This window comes from Ahaetulla prasina, chromosome 13 (genome assembly GCF_028640845.1).
Source record: "Ahaetulla prasina isolate Xishuangbanna chromosome 13, ASM2864084v1, whole genome shotgun sequence".
Lineage (NCBI taxonomy): Eukaryota > Metazoa > Chordata > Lepidosauria > Squamata > Colubridae > Ahaetulla > Ahaetulla prasina.
In genome coordinates this window covers 26,033,482-26,060,632 of record NC_080551.1, presented here as the reverse complement: position 1 = coordinate 26,060,632, position 27,151 = coordinate 26,033,482, and the positions used below count along the sequence as shown (strand labels likewise).

The 27,151-nt window shown below is 48.2% G+C and overlaps 1 protein-coding gene across 5 annotated transcripts in view; it reads right to left on the bottom strand.

Annotated features, from left to right (window-relative positions):
* TLN2 (talin 2) overlaps positions 1-27,151 on the bottom strand; it is a 76,641-nt gene that overhangs the window by 20,225 nt on the left and 29,265 nt on the right. For 4 of the 5 annotated variants that reach the window (XM_058156189.1, XM_058156186.1, XM_058156187.1 and 1 more), the window contains exons 9-40: positions 25,423-25,527; positions 23,397-23,552; positions 23,204-23,305; positions 22,575-22,651; positions 21,954-22,134; positions 21,728-21,841; positions 21,038-21,146; positions 20,544-20,752; positions 20,261-20,359; positions 19,984-20,151; positions 19,480-19,774; positions 19,001-19,167; positions 18,699-18,827; positions 18,124-18,237; positions 17,513-17,626; positions 17,275-17,409; positions 17,021-17,149; positions 16,294-16,396; positions 14,429-14,637; positions 7,590-7,709; positions 7,030-7,227; positions 6,105-6,244; positions 5,885-5,978; positions 5,509-5,598; positions 5,195-5,317; positions 4,561-4,704; positions 3,931-4,092; positions 2,113-2,253; positions 1,794-1,975; positions 1,426-1,558; positions 737-838; positions 333-503 (exon numbers count right to left, since the gene is read on the bottom strand). In XM_058156189.1, the coding sequence (XP_058012172.1) occupies positions 333-503; positions 737-838; positions 1,426-1,558; positions 1,794-1,975; positions 2,113-2,253; positions 3,931-4,092; positions 4,561-4,704; positions 5,195-5,317; positions 5,509-5,598; positions 5,885-5,978; positions 6,105-6,244; positions 7,030-7,227; positions 7,590-7,709; positions 14,429-14,637; positions 16,294-16,396; positions 17,021-17,149; positions 17,275-17,409; positions 17,513-17,626; positions 18,124-18,237; positions 18,699-18,827; positions 19,001-19,167; positions 19,480-19,774; positions 19,984-20,151; positions 20,261-20,359; positions 20,544-20,752; positions 21,038-21,146; positions 21,728-21,841; positions 21,954-22,134; positions 22,575-22,651; positions 23,204-23,305; positions 23,397-23,552; positions 25,423-25,527 (4,515 nt within the window). The remainder of the gene's footprint in view (positions 1-332; positions 504-736; positions 839-1,425; positions 1,559-1,793; positions 1,976-2,112; positions 2,254-3,930; positions 4,093-4,560; positions 4,705-5,194; positions 5,318-5,508; positions 5,599-5,884; positions 5,979-6,104; positions 6,245-7,029; positions 7,228-7,589; positions 7,710-14,428; positions 14,638-16,293; positions 16,397-17,020; positions 17,150-17,274; positions 17,410-17,512; positions 17,627-18,123; positions 18,238-18,698; positions 18,828-19,000; positions 19,168-19,479; positions 19,775-19,983; positions 20,152-20,260; positions 20,360-20,543; positions 20,753-21,037; positions 21,147-21,727; positions 21,842-21,953; positions 22,135-22,574; positions 22,652-23,203; positions 23,306-23,396; positions 23,553-25,422; positions 25,528-27,151) is intronic. The other variant, XM_058156188.1, reaches the window with a different exon arrangement.

Here is a 27,151-nt window from a genome sequence, read left to right as displayed (position 1 = left end):
AAACCCACCTGAAGCTGCAAGCGTTTCTTTCTGTTTTAAAAACTTCCTGCAAACACAACAGCTGCTCAGAGCTGATCTCCTTAATCTGCCCATTTATTTTTAAAATGTCCGCAGTGCTTCTTCTTCGAAGGAGCCACGTTCCAAAGCCCACCTCCCTCTCTGGGCATCTCTTCCACCGTGTTCCCAAAAAGCAAACTTGCCCAGTTTGGGGCAGAGCCAAGCAGGATTCCCGTTTCATTAGAAATCTGCCACGGCCTAAGAGGCCACTTCACTCTTCCCTGCCCCCCTCCGGTATCCTCCCCATCCCCCATCTGCCCCACTGACAGACCTACCTTTGGGTTCCCCCCTCCTTCCTTGGCCGCGTAGAGCATCTGGAGGGCCGATTCCGCCAAGGTCTTGGTCTGATCCAGCAGGTTCATTTGCTGCTGGTGATTCATCAACTTGGAGACGACACCAACGGCCGCCAGAACCAAGGGTTCAAAGTAGCTGGAGAGCTGCGTCACCTGAGGAGTCAGGAAACCAAGGAGTCAGACACACTAAGGATTCCGCCCCACCCACCGCCCACAAACCAGCTGTGCTGTGTGCTTTTCAACCTTGATGGCTTGAAGCATGCTGGCTGGGGAATCTTGGGAGTTGAAGTCCACACATCTCAAACTTGCCAAGGTTGCGGAGCTCTGCCATTTCTACAGTTCAGAAGACCCTGAGAACAGGCCCCGGCCACCCCTTGATCCCCTACCTTGTGTCCAAGCTGAGCAGCCTCCCCTCGGGCTGCCGTCGCAATGGGGTCGATAAGATGGCCAATTTCCTGGACAACGGAGGTCAGCTGCTCTTGCAAAGCCTGCGAGACAGACAACAATGGCTATCCTCTTCTCATGATAAAAGATTAGAAAGCTGGTAAAAACAGCCCCATTGGTGAAGATTTTGGCTTCGTAGCTATTCCTTGGGCAGCTCACCAAAACGTGAACTCAACAGCCGAGCCCCGAAGGAACTTCCTTCCTCTATTTATAAACCACTATTGTTTCTGTATCTCACCTGGGCCAGGTCTGCTCATCTGTAGTGAGCAATGAACCCTGGGAAATCCTTCTAGGCTGTTTACACCAGGGGTTCCCAACCCCTGGGCCGTGCACTGGTACCTGTTAGGAACCGGGCCGCACAGCTGGAGGAGAGTGGTGGGCCAGCAAAACTGTGCATGTACGGGATCCTCTTCTCCCCACCCACCCCCAATCCATGGAAAAATTGTCTTCCATGAAACCGGTCCTTGGTACTGAAAAGATTGGGGACCACCAGTTTATACCCACAGCGCTGCCTCCTCCGTTCAGTCGGTGGCTCTTTCAATTTGCATTTGAAGGGGAAATACACCCACATCTTGTGGCTAATTAGTTTTTGTTTGTTGTCGTTTCGTTCAGTAAGGGAGGTGTCCCTTACCTCCACAGAAATGTCATCCCTGGTGGCCAGGTTCTGACTAACGGCGGCGAGGGAGGCTTGTTCGATGTCTCTGATGCACTTGTTAATGCCATCAATGGCGTGGTCACACTCCCGCTGACCTGGAGCTTTGTCCCTGCAGAAAACAACAGAATCACTGAACTGGGCCTGCAGGGAAGACGTCCGGTGTGGGAACTGTCATTTTCAGGATTTTTCGTTCTTGATTCCTCTCCTACCACCTTGCCTGGCGTTCTGCTTTGCACCCCAAACTCCCTTTGCACACCCACTGGGCCCCCAGGACACTTAGAGCAGCAGGGGCCAACACAGAATCAATCATGCAGGAGAGGGAGGGAGGACGGAGGGAGGTCCACCTGATGGAAGTGATGAGGCTCTTGATGGACTCGGAGACAGTGTGCGAATGTCCAGCCAGGACAGACCAGGTGTTGGGGTCCTTGGGGTTGATGGCCAGGGAGCGAGCGGTTTTGATCAAGAAAGACGAGCTCTCCAACATGGTCCGAGCCGAAGCCAGGATGGGCTCCTGCGCGCGAGAACCCTGGAAAGAGGCGATCGGATGAGCAAGCTACTTCCAGGGTGTTTAGGCTTCCTCCTCCTCCTCGTCCATCAATGTTGCATTAATGGGTGGTAGAAGACAGCTGGCTCTGGGTGCCCCCATGTCGGCAGGGCTCTCACCTCAGCACTGATCTGAGCAGGAATACTGGCAAACTCGGGATTGGAGGCGAAGGCGGTCAGGTTTTCCACGGCTTCAATGAGTGGAGCAGCAGCGGTCCGGCACTTGCCACGATTGTCTTCTGAAAAGTCTCCATCCAAAGCCTGATGAGGAAAAGCAAATGTGGTTTAGAGCTCAATTTAAAAAAGAAAGAGCAAAAAAGCAGGAGAAGTTTGCTCAAGCACGAGAGCTCAGCTGTGAACACAAAGCATTCAAGGGGGTCGCTAAGCCCCCTCCTTCAGTGGGTCAAAGGTATTTTGGGGAAGGTATTGGCTAAACGTTGGGTTCCAATTCTCCCCTTACTTTTGAAGTCCACCAGACTCATTCTTCGATCTTTTTCTGCTGGGACAACATGATATTTTCCAGGATCCTTTAAAGAAGCCCAGAGATCCCATTGCATCAGCTTTACACCCAGCAGGGGGCGCTTAACCACGATTGAGTGAATATCTTAGATCTGACTGGGTTCTCTCAGCCCACAGGCAGAAACAAATAAAGCCCACAGCTCAAGGCAGACCCCCACCTCCACCCCAGCTTCCTCCTTTAAACACCTCGTGGTGACCCCAGACTTAAAACTTTTGGATGCTGACCAGTCATGATCCAGATCCCTGTAGCAGTGTTTCTCAAATTTGGCTACTTGAAGATGGGTGGACTTCAACTCCCAAAATTCCCCAGCCAGCATGGTTGAGAAACGCTGCCCTACAGGATTCCGAAGCCACTATCTCTATTCCTACTTTCCTAGACAAACACTCCGAAAATGAGTCCCGAGTTCTGAGCAAGCCCAGAAGAGGGGAAAAGTGAGTCACTAGCCTTTGCTTGAAAAGGAAGTGAAAAACCAGCCATTAGGACTATTCCTTTCCCAGTCCTCATTAAGGAGATCAAACTCCACCAGGCAGAAAAGTAGAAACCTATTAGAGAAAAGTCATTAAGTGACATCAATGGCCCACCTTAAAAATTACAGACTCATTAATCTAATTGCCAGCAAAATTTTGGCAGATCAGAAACAAAATCTGTCTCCATCTACCATTTAAATTTTAAAGGAAAGGAAGTTTCCTCATGAGCATTTACAGGGATTTCTCAGGGGGCAAATCTGGTTCCCTTAAGTTTCTTTTTCCTTGAAAACCAGACTTCTTTCTGGTTTCCATCTTTTTGGTCAAGTTCAAGCAGCGAAGGGATACGCTCCATATGTTCCTTTTCAGAGGGCTGCAAAACCTTATTTGCTTTCTCTAGTTTTTCACTGAAACGTTATCTGCATTTTCTTTCCTGTTTGCTAAATGTTTAAATTTGGCTTGTTTGAGATTTCTGTTTTTATCACAACTGATTTATTTTAAATCGTTGTTGAAGACCAATTTTGGGATTTTAGGATTTGTTTCGATCTTACTCCAAACCTCATTCAGAAAGTGGTTGGCACTAAATAATAACAAATCGATTGCAGAATAATGGAAAGGATCCCACCCCAATAAGGCACCTGAAAGAAATCTCAGGATAAAGGCAGAAAAATAAAAAAATCCCCCAAGGGGAGCAATTTTCCCTCTGCCTCTTTCCACACCGCCCACTTTTCATGCCTAGTTTCTGGCTTTCCAGCTTCCCCCCAACCAGTTTCTCTTTCCTGTAACCGGAGAACTGGAAGCAGACGATGGCCAGGAAATGCCCACTTCAGGGCCCTGGGCTTCCCGAGGGACTTGAGAGACTGCTCCCTGCCTGCCTCCCTCCCTTGCAGGTGAGGACACAGCTTTTCCATTTCGTCTCTGTCGCAGGGCTCAAGGATGTCGTGGCTCTCCCACCTTGATGGTCTTCACCAGGTTGGCCGTGCTGTTGGCCACCTCCTTGGCCGACTGGACGAAGTGCCTCTTGGCCACGGGGTTGGCCGTTTTGGACGAAGCGATGCGGCAGGCGTTGCACAGGGCAGAAGTGTGCTTGGCCACGATGGTGGCTGCCGACAAGACCTGAAACAGGCAGGGGGTGGGGCTCAGGGCTTTGCACACCTGGAATACAGGGAGTGACCCCAGGACAAAGGTCCATCTTCTTCAAGGATCTGGGGGCAGGAATGGTCTATCTCAACTTGAGCCAAGGCAGGGCAGTTGTCGGTCAGAGGAAACAGAAGCAGAGATGGAGGCCATCGCCCTGGGAAAGATCAAATCTGTCCTCCCCCAGGCACTCCATGGAGCAAGCAGGTGGAAAGCGATGCCAAAGGACAGAGGTGACCCAGGAGAGACCCAGGTCTTAGCCAAGGTCCCAGGTCCAGTAGAAGCTTCCTTTGATTGGAAAGGCTTTTCCAGAGACAACCTTCTGCTGGACAAGGGCCTTTTTTTCTTTTTTAAACCATCTTGGGCGTATTAACAGTCGTGTGTGTGTGTGTGTGTGTGTGTGTTGCTGACCTACTGCTGTTCTACTTGTCCCAAAGGGAGCGTTACCTGGGAGGGACTGCTGGCTGGATCCACCAGGTTCTGGCATGCCATCTGGATGGCCTGGTTGGCACGGGCAAATTGGATGGGATCCACGAGGCCCTGTTGACCAGCCTGGCTATTGGGGTCCGAGATGCCCACCAGGTAGGCGGCCTAGGTGACAACCAAGAGGGGGGGGGCTTCAGCAAACTGTGTGAAACAGGCCATTTGCCAAGCCCCTTTCGGGGAATAAGGCCAAATGGAAGCAAAGAGGAGACTCATTTCAGAGGCAAAGCAGAAGTCAGGGGCCCCCAAAGGCCGGGGAAATGTGAAGCCTGACTTTGGTTGGCCCATTGCAGAGCCGCCCTCGGGCCGGATCCCACATATTTCATAACTGTTGGGGTGGGGGGCTTTCAAGGTCCCTGCCTGAGCCATCTTCAAGCAAGGTTGGCATTTGCTGCCCAACTGCGAACCTGGCAACTTGAACTGACCGTAGTTATTTGGGAAGGCACAGAGTGACCAGGTTAAAATAAAATCCACAGGCTCCCCCAATGCCACCGCTACACCAATAACCCACTGGACCCAAATCCCTGCAAAGCGCCCACAAAAGGCCGGAGGGAAATCAGGAGGTTCCAGCATGGATTCAACCCCAATCCCAACCCACCTGAGCGGCTGCTTCAGTGAGACCACAGAGTGCCTTGGAAGCCACCCCCACACACTCCCCGAAGACAGGCAGGTCGCCGGTCTTGGCGTTCTGGGAGATGCCGGCCATCGCTTCCCCGAGTACCTTCAGAAAGAGCCCGCGTGAGAAGGCCACCCAAGAGGCGCCATCTTTCCCCGTTTCTGGGAAGAGCTGCATCTGGGGCCCTCCCTCCCTCCCTCCCTCCCTCCAGTTTCCCTCCTCTCCCCCACCCCACCCCTCATCTGCACCCTGTCCACTCGGATGGGTTTCTCAGGGAGAGGGTTGGGAAGGGCTACCTTGGAGTTCTCCATGACGCCTTCAATGCAGTCAAAGTAAGACTGGTCACTCACAGGCTCGCTGGGATTTTCCAGCATCTCCTTCACGGTCTGAAAGGAGAGCAGCCCAACCCAAGTGAATGCAAAGACTACCAGCTGACCCCGGTCAGTCTTCCTGGATGATGGCCGGGCCCACAGACCCCTTCCCCCAGTTCTGGCCCCCTGGCTGCTGAGGCTGGATGGACAGGAACCCACCAGTCACCCAATCACTCAGAGGGGCTTTACTGCAAACCAGAATGAAGCAACACTCGCAAGACAACGCTCTCTCTGGGGGAAGCCCAGGAGCCACAGCCACACACTTCGCACTCTGTGGTAAAGTGGTGAGCCAAGGACAGACCTCCAGTTCCCGGAGAGCGTTGTCGCACTCCTTCTGGCCAGGCGCTTGTTGGGTACACAGGGTGATCAGCTGGTTGATGCTCTCCGTGACCGCCCTGGGGACAAAGCAGGAGGAGAAGCTAAAGACCCCCAAGAGCAGCCCTCCAACTCAGCCTTGTAGTCGCCTTCCAACTCCCTGCCCTGCTGCTCCAGCACCCAACCCAGGCCACCGCAGCCCTCACCTGGCAGCAGCCGCTAAGAGGTTCTTGGCGTTGGGGGCGCCGGGGTCCACCGACAGAGATTTGGCTGCCAGAAGCAGTTTGCTGGAAGCCATGGAGATGTTCTTGAGGTTCCCGATGACCTGAATCTGGTCCTCTTTGGTCTGTGAAGCAGACAAGGCACTGGAGGGGCTCACTGCTTGGGCAGAGCACCGAGTCCCCCAACTCTATTCCTGGTGCCAGCAGCATCGGGGGGAGCCCCACTTGGGTAGGACGGTGCAGACGGAGACCCAGATCACCACTGCCTGCAAGGACTCCCAGCTGAGCAGACAATGCTTCGACAATCGGGCCTTGACCGGGAAATCCAGCCCGGAAGGCACAGCCTCCCAGCCTCTGTGCAGTCCCATCTCTGCCTGGCACAAAGAATCACCAGGCACAGCTGGTCCAGCGGCTGCCCTGCCCAGAAAATCCATCCTGGGCACAAAGGATGGGCCGATTAGTCTGCAGGGACAATCCTCAGGAGAAGGCTGAAAGAGCAAACCAGATGGTGGGCTTCCAGCACTTATGCTGAAGGGGTCGAGGGCAGAGTAGGGAGATGCAGGGACCCTCCTAGAGCCCTGGGGTCTGGCATGTCGCCCTGGACCCTAAGCAGGAGTTTAGTGGTTAAACATGACAGCTAAGCAGCATTGGGAAGGAGATCGCTAGGAAATCCTGCAATGGTAGATTAGACTCAGACAAATGTCCCAGAGAAAGGATAAACCATAATATGCCTTAGAAAGTTGCATGGATGCGTAGAGCTTGGCTGGAAGGACTCTTCTATTCTTCTCAAGGACTGAGGTTCCCAGAATGCATCTTTCCAGCATCAGGTTTAGCAGGACAAGCCAAGAGAAATAACTGTGCTGCCCTTGGCCATTCTGCCTGGGGAGGGGAGGGGACGAAAGGCACCTACCTGAGCTTGGCCGGCCATTTCAATCCCCGCGTCGAGAAACTCATCGAAGTCCTCGCTGAACTTCCCTGAGGCGGCCGCCAGCTCCCCGCTCTGGCCCCGTGTGGAGTGCACCACCTCCCCAGCTGCCTGGTTCAGGTCGGCCGCTGCCTGGTTGAGCTCGCTCTGCGCTTCCTGGAATGACTTGGAGCTGGGGGGCAGCTGCAAGGCGAGGGTGGGATTAGGAAGCCGTGGCTGTGCCCTGGCACGTCACCAAGCACCCGGGTCTTGCCCTGCGTGTTCGCCCTCGACAAGGCCACAGACGGAAACAGGCGGTGCTGAACAGGGGAAGAATCTGTGGGTTCTGCTTCAGTTTGCACACACCCCGGCCTCGTTCCGGGCAATGCAAGGACCAGAAGCCCACCACCACGCTTCATTCCATCCTTGTTTTGAAAGGCCCGACAGACTCACACAAAGCCCTTCCGGGGACACCACCACTTCCCCCGACACCCTGGCAAAGGGACCTTCCCAAGAAAGGGGCAGACTCGCAGGAGGCCTCCTTGGCCAAGGGGGAAGCGGCTCACCGATTCCACCAGCAGCTTCTTGCTGGATTCGCCAATGCTCTTCAGTGCCACGTCCACATCCTTCTGGCCAGGGAGGCAGTTGACGCAGTTGTTCAGTGAATGGGACACGGCTTTCGCCACCTAAATGAGACACCCCCCCAGGTGAGAGGAGTCAGAGGAAGGCAAGTGGCCCCAAGACCCTCAACCTTCTTTCCTGAGGCTCTGACAGTTGAACCCCCTTTGCTGGATCAGACCCCGAGGCCGCTGGAGGGAGCCAGGCTCTCTGAGCCAAGGACAACCAGGGAGGAGACTCACAAGCAAGGAAGGAAGTCAAGTAAACATGGTTACAGGGGTAAACAACGTGGTTTCAGATGGAAGGAGAATTCCAGGGATTCAGGTGGGGGTGGGGGTGGTCTTGCATGGGGGTGGGGATTACAAATCTCAAGATGCTTTATCTTTATCAGTTAGTCGTTGGAAATGTCACCAATTACCGGGATCTTATTATCATATGTGGTGGGCATGCCCAGAAGCTAAAATCAAGACACGGTTAAAAGAAATGATACAACAACATATTGATTTAAAACCGGAGCTGTTCCGATTAGGTATCCTCCCAGAGAAAACTAGTAAAGAAAATGTTTACTTGATTATACAGGTAATAACAGCGGCAAGGATTGTTTTTTGCACAAAATTGGGAAGCAGAGAAAATACTTCTGGAAGGGGAAGTTATTAAAAAAAATTAGATTGTGCAGAAATGAATAGATTAACTTTGATGATTAAAAAAGAGAATTCAGAATATTTTAAGATATGGGATCAATTTTACCATTGGTTAGAAAAAGATATAGATAAGCAAACTAATAGTTATGTAAGAAAATAATTAGAATATTGTACTTGTGGAAAAAATTGTAACAGATTAAATGAAAATGAAGATAGAGGCTCCAGTGACGTCACCCTCCTGCTGGGTGCTCAAACAGAGCACTCCGTGTTAGAAGATTGTAAAAGTCAGTGAAACAGAAAATAAATCACTGTTCACTGAGCTTAGCATAATCTCTGGGTGAAAGAGATTATCAGAATTGTGGAAGAGTGGCAGGTCTGACAGGGGGTTTGCTCTTAAGAGCGAATTTTCCTGGATTTATGACCCCACCGAATTCCACTCCTTCCAACTTCAGCACGCCCCTGTTTTTATCAGGGAAAAGGAGAGGAATGTTGCTTCTGCTCTAGAGAACTTATTAAATTGATTGATATTCCAAGCAGACGGGAATTTCACAAGCGTTCGAACTTTGATGTAGAATCAGCACGGCAAGTACCGACTCCTTTTGAAATTTGAAACCTTTCTTTGTCTTTGATTAATTGACTTTTAAAATGGCGTCTAAAAGTGAAAGTAAAATTTTTAGTACGATGAAGCAGCGTTACTTGTGGATTGTTACAAACGGAGTTTTTATACTGAAAGGAGGGAAGGAGAGTTATTAAGTTTGAATTCCTGATTCTTTTGAAGACAGAATGGCAGCTAAACCTTTAAAGCCTTCTGGAAGAAAGGGATCTGAACCAAGTCTTGAGGAAATATTGAAAGAACAATTAAAACTTTCTGAAGATAGGCAAAAAGAGATGATGGAGAATTTTAATGCAAAAATAAGGGAAGATATTCTTATGGCAGTTCAAGGACTGAGTAAAAATTGAAGGATTGGAAGTGGAAATGCAACAGATCTCTCAGTCAAATAAGTATTTAGAAGATGAAATGAAAGGTGTTCAGAAAAAGTGGATCAAAATGAAGATCAGGTTGTGATATTACAATATAAACTTATGGAAGGAGCTCTTAGAATTGTGGTATGCGAGAAGAGCGTGAGAAGACTTAAGAAAAATTATATCAGAAGCATTGGCTGAATTTATTGAAGCGGACCCCAAGAGGTAGCTTACCAAATTGATAAAATATATAGAGTTAATTCTTGGATTGCAAGACAGAGAAAGCTTCCTCGGGACATTGTGGTTTATTTTGTGAAAAGGACTATGAGAAATCAAATTCTGCAAGTTTCATATCAGACAACTTTAAAAATTGGAGAACAGGAGTTGAAGGTGTTGAAAGAGATTCCTTCAAAGATGTTAAGAGACAGGAAGGAATTTGCTTTTTACACAAGAACTTAAAAAACATCAGATTCAATTCAGATGGGAGGTGCCAGTTGGACTGACACTATTCTATCAAGGAAGGAGATATAGAATTGACACGGTTTTAAAGGCAAAGGATTTTCTTTCTACAGTTTTGAAAGTCGAAATAGAAGTGATAGAAAACTTCAAGAGACTCAAGAAGGCGTGGTGACCCAAGAGCCTTTATTGCTGCCAGTATTAGAGGAACCACAAGAGCAAAGGGTGACAAGAGGAGCCCTTAAGCGTAAAGAAGAGCAACAGTCTCAAAGTAAAAGTCAGGATCCCATTATGGAAGCTGTGGGAGGAGCTAGACGGAAGATACCGGAGGAGGAGCTTCCGTTGTCTGCTTCAAAGCTTCAGGAGGCCAGTAATGGCAAATAGAATCTTGTCATGGAATGTTAATGGCTTGAATTCAGCTCAGAAAAGAAGGAAAATATTTCACTACTTGAAACAATTTAAAAATGATGTGATTTGTTTGCAAGAGACACATATAAAATTATCAGACCAAAAATATTTAGTTAATTCAAAATTGGGTAACCATTTTGTTGCATCAGCTTTGGAAAAGAAGCATGGAATTGTTGTATATATCAGGAAGGATATACCAGCTAAGCTAATTGAGGCAGATATTCAAGGAAGATTTATTGCTATTGAACTGGTGATAGATGCAAAAAAGACTTTGTTGATAGGTATTTATGCACCTAATCAGCAACAAGAAAAGTTTTACAAAATGTTACATGAGAGGTTGACCCTCTGGGATTATAGTTCGTTTATTTTATTAGGAGACTGGAATGGAGTAATTGATACAAGAAGGATAAGAGAACCTCCTCCAAGAAGATACCTATACATGCAAAATTACCAAAATCTTTTTGAAATGATGGAAGACTTTGAGTTTAGAGATATATGGAGGTTACGGAATCCAGATGAGAGAGATTTTACTTTTTTCTGATAGGCATCAATCTTTTTCACGCATTGATTTTATTTTAATTTCTAATGACTTGCTTTCTAGGGTGAAGAAAACGAAGATATTTTCGAGGTGTTTAACTGACCATAGCCCAGTATGGATGGAATTATTACAAGGGAAAAAAGGTGGTAGAACATGGAGGTTGAATGAAAATCTGTTTAGATATGAGGATAATGTAACTTATTGTAAGAAACAGTTAAAAGAATTTTTTGATTTTAATATGTACAAAGGGACACCTATAGGAACTGTGTGGGAAGCGAGCAAAGCGTTTATTAGAGGATATTGATTTATTTGGACAACAGGCAAAGGAATAATAAACAAAGGCAGCGAGATATTTGGAAGAAGAAATTCAAAGGAAGCAACAGTTATTAATTCAAAACCCACAAGATCATAAACTTAAAGAGGCTATAAAAATATTACAGAGTCAATTTAATATGTTAATGGCAGACCAGGTGGCAACGAATATACAATATGCTAAACATAATACTTTTGTAATGCAAATAAACCTGGGAGATGGTTGGCATATAATTTAAGGAAGAAACAGAAAGCACGTGTCATACAAAAATAGAATATAAAGGTAAAGAGACATATCAACAGGATAAAATTAAAAGGCATTCTCAGAATTTTATACTGCACTATATGCAAAAGACAAAATATTGGATAGGGATATTTATGATTATTTGAAAGATTATAAGGTGAATATTCTAACATTAGAACAGAGGAGGAGCTGAACCGCCGATAGCTACTGGAGAAATAGTGGAGGCAATTAAACAATTAAAATGGGAAAACCCTGGTACAGATGGTCTTACAGCAACTTATTATAAAAACACAGGATGAAATATTAGGCCCACTTAAAGAATTATTTAATCAGATACAATTAGGGTGGGAATACCCCGTCATGGAAAACATCTTTTATTTCACTGATACGAAGAGGAGCAAGACTGCTCTAAACCTGGTAACTATAGGCCGATTTCACTTTTAAATAATGATTATAAGATTTTGTAAAAATAATAGCAAATAGATTAATGTTAGTTTTACAACAAAGAATTCATACTGATCAATCTGGTTTTATAAAAGGGAGGCAGATGAGGAATAATGTTAGACAGATTATTAATATATTGGAATATTTGGAAAAGAAGAATACTTCAGCGGCACTTATTTTTTTGGATGCAGAGAAAGCCTTTGATCGATTGCATTGGGATTTTTTATTTAAATTAATAGAGAAAATGCAATTTGGAGACTGTTTTATTAGAATAATTAAAGCGATTTATGGAGAGCAAACAGCACAGATTATAGTAAATGGTAGTTTGACAGAAGTTATTAAGATTATGAAGGAACAAGACAGGGATGTCCCTTATCACCATTATTGTTTGTTTTGACTCTGGAACCATTATTAGATAAAATACGAGAATTAATGAAAATAGAGGGAATTAAGATTAGACAATATGAGTACAAAGTTAGAGCTTTTGCAGATGATGTAGTGGTTACGTTAATGAATCCTATAAATTCAAGTAGATTTTTGTTGGAAGTAATTGATAAATATGGAAAGGTATCAGGATTTAAAATAAATCAGAAAAAACAAAAGTGATAATTAAAAATATGTCTATACAACAGAAACAAAAACTAGAGGAAATGACAGGATTTGAGGTAGTAAAAAGGTTAAATATTTAGGGTCTATATTAGCTCATCGAACAAGAAACTTTATAAGAATAATTATGACTTGCTATGGCAAAAGTTCAGAATGATATGAATGGCTGGAAGAAATTGCAGTTATCCCTATTGGGAAGGATTATGCTATTAAAATGAATGTGTTACCTAGATTTTTGTTTCTGTTCCAGATGATACCTATAATTAAAAAGGATAAAAATTTGGAAGATTGGCAGAGTGGGATTAATAAATTTATATGGCAGGGTAAAAGGCGAGGTTAAAATGAAAATAATACAGGATTCACGGGAAAGAGGTGGTTTAAGAATGCCTAATTTTAAACTATATTATGAAGCAGTAACCTCTCAGTAATAAGTGACTGGTTTAACTTAACAGAGGAAAGAATTTTGAATATAGAAGGTTATGACTTGTTATATGGATGGCATGCGTACTTATTTTATGGAAAAAGTGGATAGGGCTTTTAAGAATCATGTGTTGAGAAGTGCTCTTTTGGTCTGGAATAAATATTCCTATAAATTAGATTATAAGATTCCTATATGGGCGAGCCCTAGACATGCAATAGAGAATATAAATATAGAACAGAAACAGGAAATGATTACATATAAAGAACTTTTGTATGCTGAAGGAGGTAGATTGCAATTATAATCATTACAGGTATTAAATGAAGAAGGAGGAATTATACTTGGTTTCAATATGGGCAAATAAGTGCTAGATGGAAAGAAGATCAAAAATTGGTATAATGCAAAGGAGGAAAATTTAATAAAGCAAATTAGAAATCAGACCCAGGAGCATATAAAGAGATTGTATAATGTGTTGCTTGAAATAGATTCGAAAAGGATTTGGTAAAGGATTGTATGATAAAATGGGCACAGAATATTCAGGAACCAATAATGTTGGAAACATGGGAGAAAATTTGGGTTAGAAATGTTAAGTTTACACAAGCACAGAATTTAAGGAAAATTTTTATAAGATGTTTTATAGATGGCATTTAGATCCCAAAAATTATCATGTATGTATCCTAATATCCAAGCGAAATGTTGGAGGTGTGATTGTGATGATGCTACATATTTTCATATTTGGTGGACTTGCAAGAAAATTAAGGTCTTTTGGATAAGAATTTGGTGGATTATTCAAAATGTACTGAAGAAGAAGATAAAGTTCTTGCCACAATTTTTCCTTTTGGGAATTATAATGGATTGTACAGGGATTGAGACTAAATTGATTTTGAACTTAATAACAGCAGCAAGACTGTTGATTGGACAATACTGGAAGAAGAAGAGATACCTACAATAGAAGAATGGATATTGAAAGTTATTAATTTGGCTGAGATGGCTAAAATCTCAGCGTTTTTAAAAGACAATACGCAGGAAAGATATTTAATTGAATGGAAAAATGGATTGATTATCTACAAAACAGATATCAGATTAAGAAATATCAGATTGCCTTTGAATAATTAGAAAGTTATTTTATGTAATGGGGAGGGGGTTGGGAGACGAAAAGCTTTGGATGTGGTTATTTGGATTGGACTTTACCTTGTGATTGACCCGGGAAGCCGGGGGTGGGGGAGGGAGGGGGGTGTTTTGTTTTGTTTTTTTTTTTGGGAGGGAGGGGGAAAAAAGGGGGAAAATGTTTTTGTTTTTTTTAAAACTCTTTCAATAAAAGAGAACTAAAACCTCCCATCAAAAAAAAAAAAAAAAAAATTAATTGAAAATGAAGATAGAAGAAACAACAAAAAGATGAAGTCAAGGAGAAAACACCGAGATGTCACATGGAAGGAAGGAATGATGTATTAAATGTTTATTTGTGTATAAAATAAAAAATATATACAAAAGATGGCACCCAAACACAGAAATCTAAGTGGAGGAGTTTCAGTTGCTCCATTCTGGCCTGATCATTTAGAGCACAACCTGTAGACACTCCTGGAGAATTTTGGGCCAGGGAGGCAGATGAGGGGGACAATTCTGAGGAGCAGCCGGACAGTCCGAGTGGCCACAGCCACATGACCCCTTTTGACAGGAACGGTTCTGATGTGGGTGGCAGTTGGGGTGGGGCAGGGTGAGTGGCAGCCCACTCCTCTCTCCGGCTGCTCTGCACCCACCTGGGCCAGCCTCTGCTGACTCTCGGCATCCCCCGGAGATACCAGGGCCTGCTTGGCCTCCTGGATGAGCAGAGCAGAGCCTTCCATCACGTCCCATGCCGACTCCAGCATCGCGCGGGCCCCAGCTGGGTCGCCTGTGGATGCGGCCACGCCCCGCGCTGCTTGTGCCAAAGTCTTCAGCGCCTGGGCCGTTTCCCGGGCAGCCACCCCTGGAGGAAGAAGGTGGGGAAGTCCGGTCAGCAGCCTCCAGGCTGGCCCTGCCTGTCCCAAGGAGAAGACAAGAGTGGCCAAGGCTGAGCCGAGCCCAGTGGCCAGCGGGCATCTCGGGGGCTGCCAGCAGGACATGCAGCCAGTCTCTTCTGCAGAGAGATTCGAGGGAATCTCTCTGTCCTGAACCCCAAATCATGAGATGGGAGGCAAGAAGGCAGCGCTTCTCTGGAGCTGCCCCCCTCCATGGGAACCTCTTCCCCGCCCCAAGATTTGATGGCGTTGTTCAGAAAGCCTTTGACAAGTTTTGCAGGCCACTTACAAGCCAGGAGGCACATGGCTGTCTTTATTGTCCGCTACTTTCTGTATTTTATTGAATGGCATGGTGCTGCTTTTATTTATGTACATTTCCAAGAATTGGCTAAAATAGGGTGGCACATAAAATAAGCAGATCATGAAGAAATAAAGCTGGAGAGAACAGGCAATGTCATATCAGCCACCCTTAACTAATCTCCTGCCCTCAATGAATCTGTCAATGAATCTCGTTCAAAGCTGTCCCCCCATCTTGTGGGACTGAGTTCCTCTGGTTAAGCTGCCCTGCCCAGCTCTGGGTCTCCATCTGTGTTCCCTTTGCAGGCCCACCACCTCATCTCCCAGCTAAGCCTCCTGAGTTGCTCCCAATTCCCAGATCACTCCAGAAATTCCAGGGGTAGCCAAGGGCAGACAGGAAGCTGAAGCAGTGCATCCAACTTCTTCTGCAAAACCAGAAGGGCTCTTCTACCAAGCGCATCAGGGAACGGATGTGCATCTCGGCCTGGAAGCATTTAATTCCTCTCTTTTGAAAATGACTAATAAAAGCTCTGTAGCATCTCCCTAGACGACAGAAGTGGGTCCTGATGTTCCAGCTCCCTCCTAATCCAATTAACGCAGCTTTCAAACGAACGCCCACAGACCCACGCAGCCTTCGTCCTGGCCCCTCAGGGAGGCTCTTCTAATAAGCCTGATCAGCTGGACTTCAAAATCTCCTGTGGACAAGCCGGCCGAGATGCAACGTGATCTACACAAAAGCATTTTCATCGATACGTAAATCTTTTGGCCAACCAACCAGGAGCCCCCAAAGGCCGCTGCAGAAAAAGATCTGCTCTTGCAAACCCTCGATTTCTGGGTAAAATAAACAGCTGATTCAGCATCAGGGGAGTCACTTTATTAAAATGTGCGGGCCAGAAGAAATTGGGTCACGGCACCGGACCATGCCTGGGTCTCCAAAGCTGTTTTATGCACATTGATTCAAAGTCTGGTTCCGACTATGTGTAAGAAACGGCTGGAATCAGACCGTTTGCTGCCCTTTTATTGGAAGAGATCCTGAGGAGAACCTAGCATGGATCCATCAGCCTCTGCCCACCACAGGGGGCCAGCAAAATATTGTTTTCCTGAGAAAGCTTCCCTGCCCCTCCCCCCTGTTTACCAAGCCCATGGAGTGCCTCTGGATTCACCTTTAGGAATAGTTTGCAAACTTCTATGAATTGTACTGTCTTTGCAAGTCTTTGGTTGTGTGCATGGCCAAAAACCTGAGGTGAGATGACTGGGCAAGGCAGCGATTCCTGCCCCCCTGGCTTCACCTGGGGCGACATGGCTGAAAGGGCAAAGAGCATTTGTACCTGTGTAGTCTTCGTTGCCTTGAGCAGCACAGGTCAACAACTGCGCCATGGAGGAACCGACAGCTTTGGAGGTGCTTCCCAAGTCCTGGGCACATTTTTCGAGCTGAGGAACAGAAACGACCTTGTGATGAACCTTCCCAATGATCTTCCCAGATGTGGCAAGGCCCACTGGTGGCCCCCTCTGAGATTTGCACAGATTTCCTTCCCGTATGAGTAGCACCCCCAATATTTCAACTCTGCCCCAGAAAAGGGCACTTTCTCCATGCATCTCTCTCATCAGTCACGGCTTTTATTAACCGCCAGCAGGACTTAGCCACTGAAGTGCAACCTCTTAACCAACACTCAAATGGAATGAATGCTAATTCTGTGCATCTTTCCTCCGAGTTAAATTTTGCTGTTGGAATGCAGCTGGTTTTCCAGAAGTTATTCCATCCTGGTTGACTCTCTTAAAACAAAACTTGTAAACTTCTTGGTTAAAATGGCTGTAAAATTATATTTCAACTATTGGGAAAAGCTTATACTTCCCAGTCTGCCCAGACCATCTGATCTGAGCACAACACTTGGGACCCGTATTAGCCATAAGCTGATAGAAGGAGCCACCCTTATGAACTATCCAAAGGGAAGGAACTGAACATATATTTAAATACAACCCCACAAATTTTAGTTTGGTTAGTATATACATTTTAAAAAAAAGCAATATAAGCCTCATGTGATATTCTCCATTTACCGTTTCCCCCGGAAGAGGCTTCAACTGTCCGTCAAGAGCCGCCATCTTTGCATCCTGCAATTCATTTTTCAGCGTCTGGACAGTGCTCAAGGCCGAGTCGATCTCCATGGGACCACAGGCTTCGTGTGCCTAAGTGCCAGAGGGACAAAAAAGCACATCCTCACAACTCTCTCACCACAAGCACAAAGCTCCCCCAAAGGAGGGGGGAAACTGATGGGGAAGGAATCTGGGGGGCTCCCGCGGCTTCTGCCCACCTTCTGAGAGGCCGTCCTCAGCTCCGCCAGACTGGTGGCCAGATTCTTGGCACACTGGCTCAACTGCATGGCCGCTGCCTGGTCAGTTACGGTTGGCACCGCTGCTTTGGCCGAAGCCACCATTTTGCTCCCTGGCTGTGGAAAGAAAAGACCAACCCCGGTTGGACTTTGTTGTGGCCCCTCCATCTTGCAGAGCAAGGCCTCTCCCCATCCCACGTCCTCCCTCCAACTCGCATACCTGGAGGAAATTTTGGCTGGAGTTGATCAAGGCGAGTTGGGCACCCAAGTCCTCCGCCTGCGCTTGGCTCCCTCGCACGCCTTGCACCAGCTGTGGGATGTGGTCAGCCACGTTCTGCCCAGAGGAGAAAGAAGGAAGACACGTTTGTCTCTCCAACAGGACAGCTCAAGGCAGAGCCCAACCGGACAATCGCTCCTATCCCAGAGTGGACAATGGTGCAGAACTGGCATAACATGGGAGGAGTCGCTTGATGGGCCAGAAGCTGGGGCTGGGACAAGTCTAGCCAGGGCAGGCTTGAGTGGCTGGTCATTTAATTCTAGTGTGGAGGTTTCAGAAGATGCTTTGCCTCCACCCCCTCTGAGACCCAGTCAGACAGGTTGTGTGGACAAGGCCTCAGAGGGCTGAAGGAAAGCAGTTCATCCAGAATGGATTTCCAGGACTGGAGCAGCTTCCAACCCATGAAGATCTGGCTGTCCATGTGGCCTCTTGGGATTATTCATAGAGCATTTTCTCGGGATTCTTCAAGTCAAACCTTGCTATGGACACGTTAGAAATATGAGGAGGTCCCGCTTCCCTCTTTTAACTTCTTCCCAGTCCGAGTAGATTAGTACCTTGCAGCTCTGGACTAGCTGCTGGTGGGCTGCCGTGTTCTTGTTTGAAATGGCGGCGTTCTGTGAGGCTGCAATGGTTTGAGTGGCAGCGGCGGCTGCCTGTTTTGCTGCCACCTGCAAGAAGGAGGGTCTGGAAAGTCTTGGAGAGGCAAGAGAGAAGGAGTGGGGGGTCTGGCCAGCAGACGAGAACTGATGGGGAGGGGACAGACCACCAGGTTGGAAGACTTTGGAAGAACTACCAAGAAGGCAAGGCTGGCAGAATTTACTCAGCTCTGAAACCTTGAAAGGAAACCTTCCTTTCTTTTTATGAACCAAGACTCGTTCTGGGCCATTTGCTCCCATGGAAGCCACCTCATCCGCTTGTCTTTTGCAGGATGGTTAGGCTGAGATGCAACCTCCTCGTCCAAAAGTCCAGATTGACCGGCCTGGTAAGACAGGCATTCTCTTCCCCAGTCGTGTATTGCCACTGATCCGGTGGACGGAGGGGGGAGGGGGGGAGAAAGCAGCTGCCTGAAACGTTTGGTCTAAGCTCAGGGCCAACAACTCAGCCAAGGAGAAAGAGGAGGAGGCCTCACCTCCAGTCGGTTCACGATCTTCTTCTTGATGGCGTTCTGGGCGGCTGCGTTGGTGGCCACCCGGAGCCCTTCGGCCGCTTCCCGCAGCCTCTGCTGCTGGTCTTCATTGTCGGGGTTGGCAGCAGCTCCCTGGGGGACACCAATCGCAAAGACAAAAGTTGGGAGGGGTCAGGCCCATCTCAGCATTCGTGTTAAGGGGAGTCCCGGGACTGACTTCATCCTGTCAACGGCACCCCCCCAAAATTAAGCACCGGCTGGGAACCCTTGGCAGCCACACTGGTGCGCTTGGGCTTCTGGGGTACCTTTGCAGCTTCGACCATCCGGGCTGTGGAATCGGCAAGAAGTTTGGCAGCTGCCAGGAGCTTCTTCGAGTTCTCCATGTCAATTTCTGCCTCAGCGTCTGAGCGCATGGCGTTCACCAGGTCTGACGTTGCTTGCGCTAACACCCTGGCCTGTCGCACCATTTCCCCTGCAATGGGATTCCAAGTTTGCTTTTGCATCTCTCCCATGCTCTAAAACGGATGATTTTCAATCAAGCACTCCCAGGGATTGGCGTGGAGAGAAATACCCCTGTGGAACATACTTAGGTCTTCAAAATGCCACAGAAACAAGGGTCCCCATTTCTGGGGCACAGGCCAGAGCTTTTGCCTGCAGGAGGCACCAGGTTCAATTTCTGGCTCTACCAGGTGAGGAAGGGACTCATCACCAAGAGGCTGAGTGGGCAGGTTTGCTTCTTCCAGACAGAGGGGCCGAGGGTGTCAAAAAATGTCAAGATGCTTACCAGCATCCCCCATGGAACTGAAGATGCTCTCAGTGACATACATGATGGTGTCCGTGGCCTGATCGTAGCGCCCGATGGGCTCCCCCCGGCTGGCAAACTGGCGGACGTGCTGCAGGAGGTCATTCAGGGCCTGGCTGACCACGCTGGCTGCCGCGCTGACTTGCTTAAGCAGTTCGGTGTCATCCGTGGCAGCCTGGCATGCCCGCACACAGTTCTCCACGGAGCGATCCACCAGCTTCCCGGCTTCAATCAACTGCTCCTGACACACTGGGGAGCTGATGGTGGGACTCACCACCTGCAGCCAAGAGAGGTGAGCAGCAGGGCGCCAGGCATCTGGTCTGTGAAGGCTTGTCTGGCCACCGCAGCAGGGCAGGGGCTCTTCGACCTCACCAGCAACTGACCAATAGATCCCTGATGTCCGTCCAGCTCTCCACAGCCAGGCAGTATCAAGGAAGCTGCAACTATCTTGTCCACCCTGGCTTACCCACCCCTCTCTGGACGCACCTTTGCACAAGCCACCAGCTGTGAGGTGGAGAGGGCGCATTGCGTGGCAGCCGCAATCACCCTGTTCTGCAGAACGGTGTCCTCGGCCACCTGAGCCACATTCTTGGCTTTCAGCACCAACATGGCGGCGGCGTTGGCCACAGCTTTGGCCAGGCTCATCAAGACATCCTGGGGAAGAGAAAGGAGGGAAAGAGGGCCGAACCATGAGAAGAGGCTCAGATCATCCGCAGGGCATCCTGGTACAGAAATCTTCAACGGGGGCCCAGGGCAGCTTTACCTGGAAACGTTCGTCTGTCTCATTCTCCCCGATCTGTCTGAGCAGCTCCCCGCTGGCTTGGCCGATGCTGCCGGCTGCGGTCAGAACAGTCTGGCGGGGCTGGAAGGACAGAAAGTAGGAAAGATGAGAGTTTTAGCTGAGGAAGAGAAATTCTCCAAGCTGCTGCAATTCCACCAAAGCAAAATCCTTTTCATGGACAATCCAGAAGATATCCTGGTCAATCCAATGACCAAGATATCTTTCCTGCAGGGGGACCCACTGCCCTTCGGCCCCATGGTCTCACCTCTCCCGATGTCGGTTCCACTGCTTTGAGCAGGTTTGAGACGGCCCCTGCCAGGGTCCGAGCAGCCTTCAGCAGGTCCTCCCCACTTCCAACCTCGTCGTCCATGAGGGCCGCCAACAACTTGACCCCCTTGGACATCTCCGTAAGGTTGGAGGAAATGGTGGTGATGGCACAGCCCACCGCTGTGTAGTCTGTGTCGACCGGGTCCCCTGCCAAGCAAAGCAGACCAGCAGATGCCCAACATCTGAAGGCATTACAGAGGCCCAACCTTCAGAGACTTGGACTTTGTTGGCTTTTTGCTGCTGTTCCAGAGCATCTTTTGCTTTGGCCCAGAGCACCCTTGGGGTTTATCGTAAGCCATGGGGTTATTCCTAAATGCCCCACTGAGATGGGAACGCTGACCAAAGTCAACTCAACAGAGCTTCCTTCAGAACTTTGGAAAAATACCCGTTACACTCACTGTAGGACCGTGACGGAGCACGTGGCCTCCTTACCTGCTGTAAGGTTCACCACGGAAGCTGTCCCTGCAGTGATTGCATCAACCTGAGAGTGTATTTCATGTTTTGACTCGTCCACTTTGTTCTGGACCCAAACTCTGGAAGCCTGGAGAAAAAGGCAGACCACCAATGACAACTCAGAAGACCATGGGACATCTTCTAACTTCTAGGTTTGCTAATCCTCGAACCACCTTCTCCAACTTGGTGGCCTTCGGACAGATGGGCACCTGCTAGGATCCTTAGTAATTACCAAGTGAGTGAAGGATTCTGGGGATTGAGTTCCACACATCTGGAGAGCATCAGCTCAGGAAAGACTTCACTAGACGGGAAATGTGATTAGAAGTCCACTCTGGTTGCTAAGAAACTTCCTGGGAATGCTCAATATTCAGGGCTCCCCAGAAAGATGGCTCTAATCCCTCAAACAAGGGCAATCGTTTCACACAATTTCCCTGGGTCAGGCCTGCTCTTCCTGGGGAAGAAGTGCTCTCACACCTGGAGGGGCCGATTCACACCTGGATAACCAAGGACTTCCCTACAGGAGACTCAGAAAATGGCTAAGTGGGGGGACCGTTATGCTCAGAGGCACGAAAACATCTTTCTTTTGGAGAAAGAACAGAAGTCCCAGGCCAGTGTTGGTTTTGGAGAGAAGGTCTTCCCATTGCCCCCCAACCCCCCAAGCCAACTGACCATGTCATTTCCTAAAGGCGGAAGGTCATCGATTTGGGTGAGGTCTGCCTGTGTCTGCTGGACGGCCTGCATGCTGGTGTTGATGGTGCCCATCAAGGCCTGCTGGGCTGAGGTCTGAGGAAAGCCAACCAGGGTCAGCAGATCTTCTCCTGCAGAGGGGCTTCCCAGCAGGACTCTGCAACCAGGAAACCCCCCTCTTGCTCAGAGGGGGTGGGGAGGGGCTCACCAGAGGGGGCATGTGGGCCCGATGCATCTGCCCAACTGTCACCTGCTGCTGTGGGGAAGGCATGCTGCCCATGTTGAAGGTCTCTGGGCCGGTGGAGCCCGAGCGCATGACGGCCGGAAGCGCCACGGAGCCATGCTCCACCTTTCCGGTGCGGTTGAACTGCTGCTGTAAAATCGTTGACCTGCCGAAGGAAGGGCAGAGCCTGGCTGGGAAGGGAGCTCCTTGTCCTCTGTGATCCTTCCCATGGGGAGCAATTGGGGCACAACCCAATGCTGCCTCTACAGCACTTCCTCCATGTCTGGGAACAGGGCTGTGCACCACCTCCAACTCCACAAAAAGCCAGTCTTCCACCCACCCACCCAGCCAGCCAGCCCGATGCCTGATGAGCTTTTCCAGGGGGCCCAAAAGCTTGTACCCCCTTAGGGACTTCATATCTGACATGTCCCAATAAGGAGGCCCATATTTGAGAGGTGCAAACTGCAAAAAGAAAGGAAGACCTTGGAGATGGGAAGAAGAACAGCTTTCATGAAAAGGAGGCAGGACTGGACTAAAGGAGCATGACAGCTCAGGGGCCCCCCAAGGTCTGCCGGAGGGAAACACACCCAGCCCTCTTCCACATACTTTTTGGGAGAGACGGATTCTTCCAGCATAGTTGACTCCTCATCTCCTTCCAGCCCAAAGCGGTCCTTGCTTTGCTTCTGCAGAAAAGGCCAAGAGGGGTTTTCAGTCCCTTCCTGTGTCTTGTGAATCCATCCCACTTTTTGCAAAGGGGTCTCTGAACACCCACCAGCCCACTCGGGAGGGATCTCCAGGCTCCACCCAGCCTGGGCTCCAATCACAGGTCCTTTGGCTCGCCAGAGAGGCTTCTGGCCTGTTGCCCCAAGGCTTAGCTCACGGCAATTCCCCATCCCCTGCACCTCTAAGGACACGCCCCGTCCCCCAAACAATGGCCAGACAGAGGCTGGAGGAAAGACTGCAAAGTGCCTTGGGAACGAAAATGGATTGGTTCTCACCTCCTCCCTTTACCTTCTTTCCAGGTATGGAATGGAAGCCACAGGGGAAGAGAAGCATCAAAGGCCCCCTCTCACCCCCAACCCAATGCCCCCCTTCCCCACTGCTTGGCAGTTTGGGGGCAGGTGGTTGGGACAGCTGCCGGGATGCAGAGTTCAAGGCTGTCCCTCCTCCTCCTCCACATTCAAGGTAACAGGGGGAGGAGGTGGGGCCCCCCAACGGAAGCCGAAAGGTTGTACCTTCTTGAGGATGATGTCAATGTAACCTGCGATCAGCTGAGAGATCTGCTCCCCTTCAGTGGTCTGTACCGAATAGTAGCTCTCTTGGTACTCCCCAAAATCCTAAGGGAAGACACAGCACTATTTGCATCAAGATTGGGGCGCCCAGTTTGGGAGACTTTTCTTCAGCTTCACTCTCACCACCACGAATTACCAGGGTGAAGCTTTTGGGTGAAGCCGCCCAGCGTTTCACGGTGGTCAGAGGCCACTCCTGCAAGACTTCCTTGGTCTTTTCATCCACACGCATCACAGACTCCTTGGTAATTCCTAGCAAACGTGGGACCAGTTTGTTCTTTCCTTTCATTTTCTCCTGTGAGGGGGGGAAAAATTGGAAGAATGTAAGAAGACTCCATAGGATGGATCCAGCTGAAGGCCTATCTAGTGCAGCTTTGGTGTCCTTCAGAAGCCAAGCAGGTGGACCCAAGAAGCTCATCAAGAGGCGGTCGCACAATTCCACCCAACAGGAAACAGTCATGAAGTGCAGCAACAAATCCGACCCTGGTCGCCTGTGGACTGGCTGAACCTCTTTTTACCACTCTCAAAAATTAAATCTATGATTGCATCTGAGAACAGCAAATTCTATAGATTAATACGTGTCGAGAAACCCTTTCTTCTCTTGGTCCTGAATCTCAAGACTGCCGTATCCCACCCGCCTTTCCTACGTCACCCACGATCTCCTAGACCCCGTGGTCTTTCCCCTTCTAGGCCTTCCCTCTAAGCCCCCAAAGCACAGCCTTTCCTCCATGACCCACAGCTCGAATCCCGAGTTCATTGGTGTGCTCTTTGGTGCATTAGATGCATACTTCACTTTGGCTCATGGCTCCAGAAAAGGGTAAATCTAGCTCATGTTTTAATAAGTTAAAAATAAGTTAATTGGGATATGGACTCTGATCTTGACTGCTCTCCTTAGACCGTGAACGGTTCAGCAACTAATTTTTGAGGAAATGCAAACAGTTGACCTTCAGTAAAACAAGTGTAAAAAGAGAAAGCCACGTCTGCTATTATAATTCATTTCAGTTCCCCAAGTTACAATAATTCATTCAAAGCAGAGTGGATTAAACGTTCAGAGCATTCGTTACAACACCTCAGGTTTTTAAATTCTCTGCTTTCCTCCCCTCATAAATCGATCACAGCCAGGCATTTCACTCCGCTGTTCCCGAAATGACTTAATTGCCATTTGCTTCAGTCAAAAAAGGAAAGCCTTCAAGGAACAGAATATGTGTTTTTAATTGAATGAATCCCAGCATATCCCTGCCATCCAATAATTATCCAAATTGTTGTCTTCCTCTGGTGCCCCATGGTGCCGGTTGGAAATGACCTATTAAGAGAACATCGAAGGACTCAAGAGCGTGAGAAAAAACACGCCTTGTGTGGCAGCATTCTGGGGAAAAACCACTGGCGTACAAATTGCTCCTTTGCAAGGTGGTTAATTCACCTAAAAGGAACCCGGAAAGGAAATGGCTAACCACAAAGTGCCACTCCACCAGAAAAGGCCACGTTCTCTATCAGGAGAGGGAAGGTCTCCTGGAAACACAAAGCGGGGATGGTTCAGCCAACACAGAACTTCATTACTAATTTCTCAGTGGGGTCCAGGAACACGAATTATCAGCCAAGTTCACACTGCAAATTCAAATTTGGCCCAGTTTAATGTCAGGGTAAAGAGGGATGTGTTTCCTTCGCTCTCATCTGCTTTATGACCAGGTGTCAAAATGTCAATCAGACTTGTCAATGTTGTGATTTCTCTAAGTCAGAGGTGGGTGACTTTAGGACCCGTGGACTTCAACTCCCAGAATTCCTGAGCAAGCGTAAGGGATTCTGGGAGCTGAAGTCCACAGGTCCTAAAGTTGCCATGGTTGCCGACCCCTCCTCTAAGTCTACTCAGTGTTTGGACTAGGAAACCCGGATTGGCTTTATGATAATGCCACTTGGCTTCTGGCATCTGGCTACATGATGACAAACCCAGTCCAATCATTCAGATGTACCGATCCAGATCAGGAATGGATTTTGGCCAAGACCAAGCGAGGAAAGGAAAGTCTTTCAGTTCTTCACTCAACTCTAAACTTTTTGAGTTGAAAAAGGCGTCAACTCTTTAGCCAGGTCTTATGAAACATATTCTTCACTGTTGCAAGCACCAACCATTGAATCTCACTGAGTAAATTTAATTCAACTCCAAATCGTACCTTCACCAGGAAAAAGGAGACTCCATAGGTCCTCAGAGACCGGGCCAACTTCACGTACTTCACTTTTGCCTCTATTTCTGTCATCTCTCCGCAATTCTTGTGTTCCTGTGGTAAAGAGGACTATTTCTGTCAAGCTGAAACTTCCTAGGAGAAGGCTTCACCCGTTGTGGAACAGGCAGACTTTCAAGGTGCTGCTAGAGTCACCTTTGAACTTTTTCATTTATTCGCTTATCAAGATCCATAACCTGACAAGTCTCAACAGACCAGCCCCAGCTAGACAAAGGTATGAGCTAAAATGGGCCTCTTCTCACTGTCTGACCTCCCTTTCTCAGCCATGCTCCCTTCTCTATTGTCCTTGCCCACGGCCTACATTCCTTCCTTTCTCAACCTGGCATCTGAGAGAGAGTCAGCCGAGGGTATTTTGTTTTCTGCAGCTCACGTCAGCTTTCATTAACCTCTGCAGTACCAGTGATATTTCAAAGATGTGAAATTCACGCATGGAAAGGTATTTCCTCAGCCCTTGGAAGACAGGTGTCGTCATGCCTCCATAGCCCTCTTGAAAGAGTTTTGCATCAGATTTTTGACGCTTGGCATCTTCCAGGATATGTCTTATTTAGGCGGCCAATGTCTGTGCTATCAAGAGCAGAAAATTGGGATTTTTCAAGCTGTCCTGGATGTTCATAGCATCTCTTTATACTTCCGACTCCAGGCCAATCATAAATGTTGGCTTCAGCGCAAGGAGATGCTCACTCACCTTGTGTTTAGAGCAAACCAGATTAGGCAACTGATTGCAACTTGGAGGAGAGGCTGCTCCCTATGCCAACTAATTAGCAAACCAGATGTCGAAAGTTTGCTTGCCATCTGGAACCTCCCCTCCCTAAATAGTGAATCTCGTAACACTTAGTAACAAACAGTGAAGCCCGGAGTAAAAGTTATTTGTCTATTTTCAACAGATCTGAGACTGGAATCTTAAGTCGCTCCTGCTCAGGAATTTCGTTTGACAGGAATTGTTAAAGTGACCTTAAGTAGCATTTCGTTTTTTGAGAACCAAGACACAGATTACGAAAGACCCGAACCGTAGCTGGAAAAAACAGCTCTCAATTTGCCACAATAGGAATATGTCTAATTCCCAAACTCAAAAGAGTTTCAATCAGCATCAGCCTTTGCCTTTGTCTTGTGCCCTCCAGATGCTGCCTGGGTATGGTGGGAATTTAGACCGAAAACATCTGGAACACATCACCCTGGGGAAGGCGGCAGATCCTGACCGAGCATGAAGCCCCATGCTTTTTTGTCAGCTGTTTCCCAACTAGATGTGTCAGTCCGTAACTTCCAGGGTCCCCACTGTTCACACTGACTGAGAATGGTGGGAATTCTAGCTCCAAACATCTGGATGGCATTTGATGAGAAAAGCTGCATTGGATGCAGCTAGTCAAAACAAGGCACCTCGGGAGAAGAAGGAGGCTCCCAGCCCTCTTAGGGCCTTTCACATCCTCCCTCACGATGCAAAGAATTGAGCAGAACCCCAAACCCCCAAACCCTGTAACCACCCTCAGAGGGCTCCTTTTTCCTCCTCCTTTGCTTTCAACACTCTTGTCAAAAGCTATTAAACACCCTCCTTTCTTGAAGAGAACACACTGGAAAGACACAAAACTATCATTTAGGGTAGGAAGTTTGCCAAAGGGAGCAAAAGAGAGGAAGAACACCTGCTTCCTTTACACTTGACAGAATG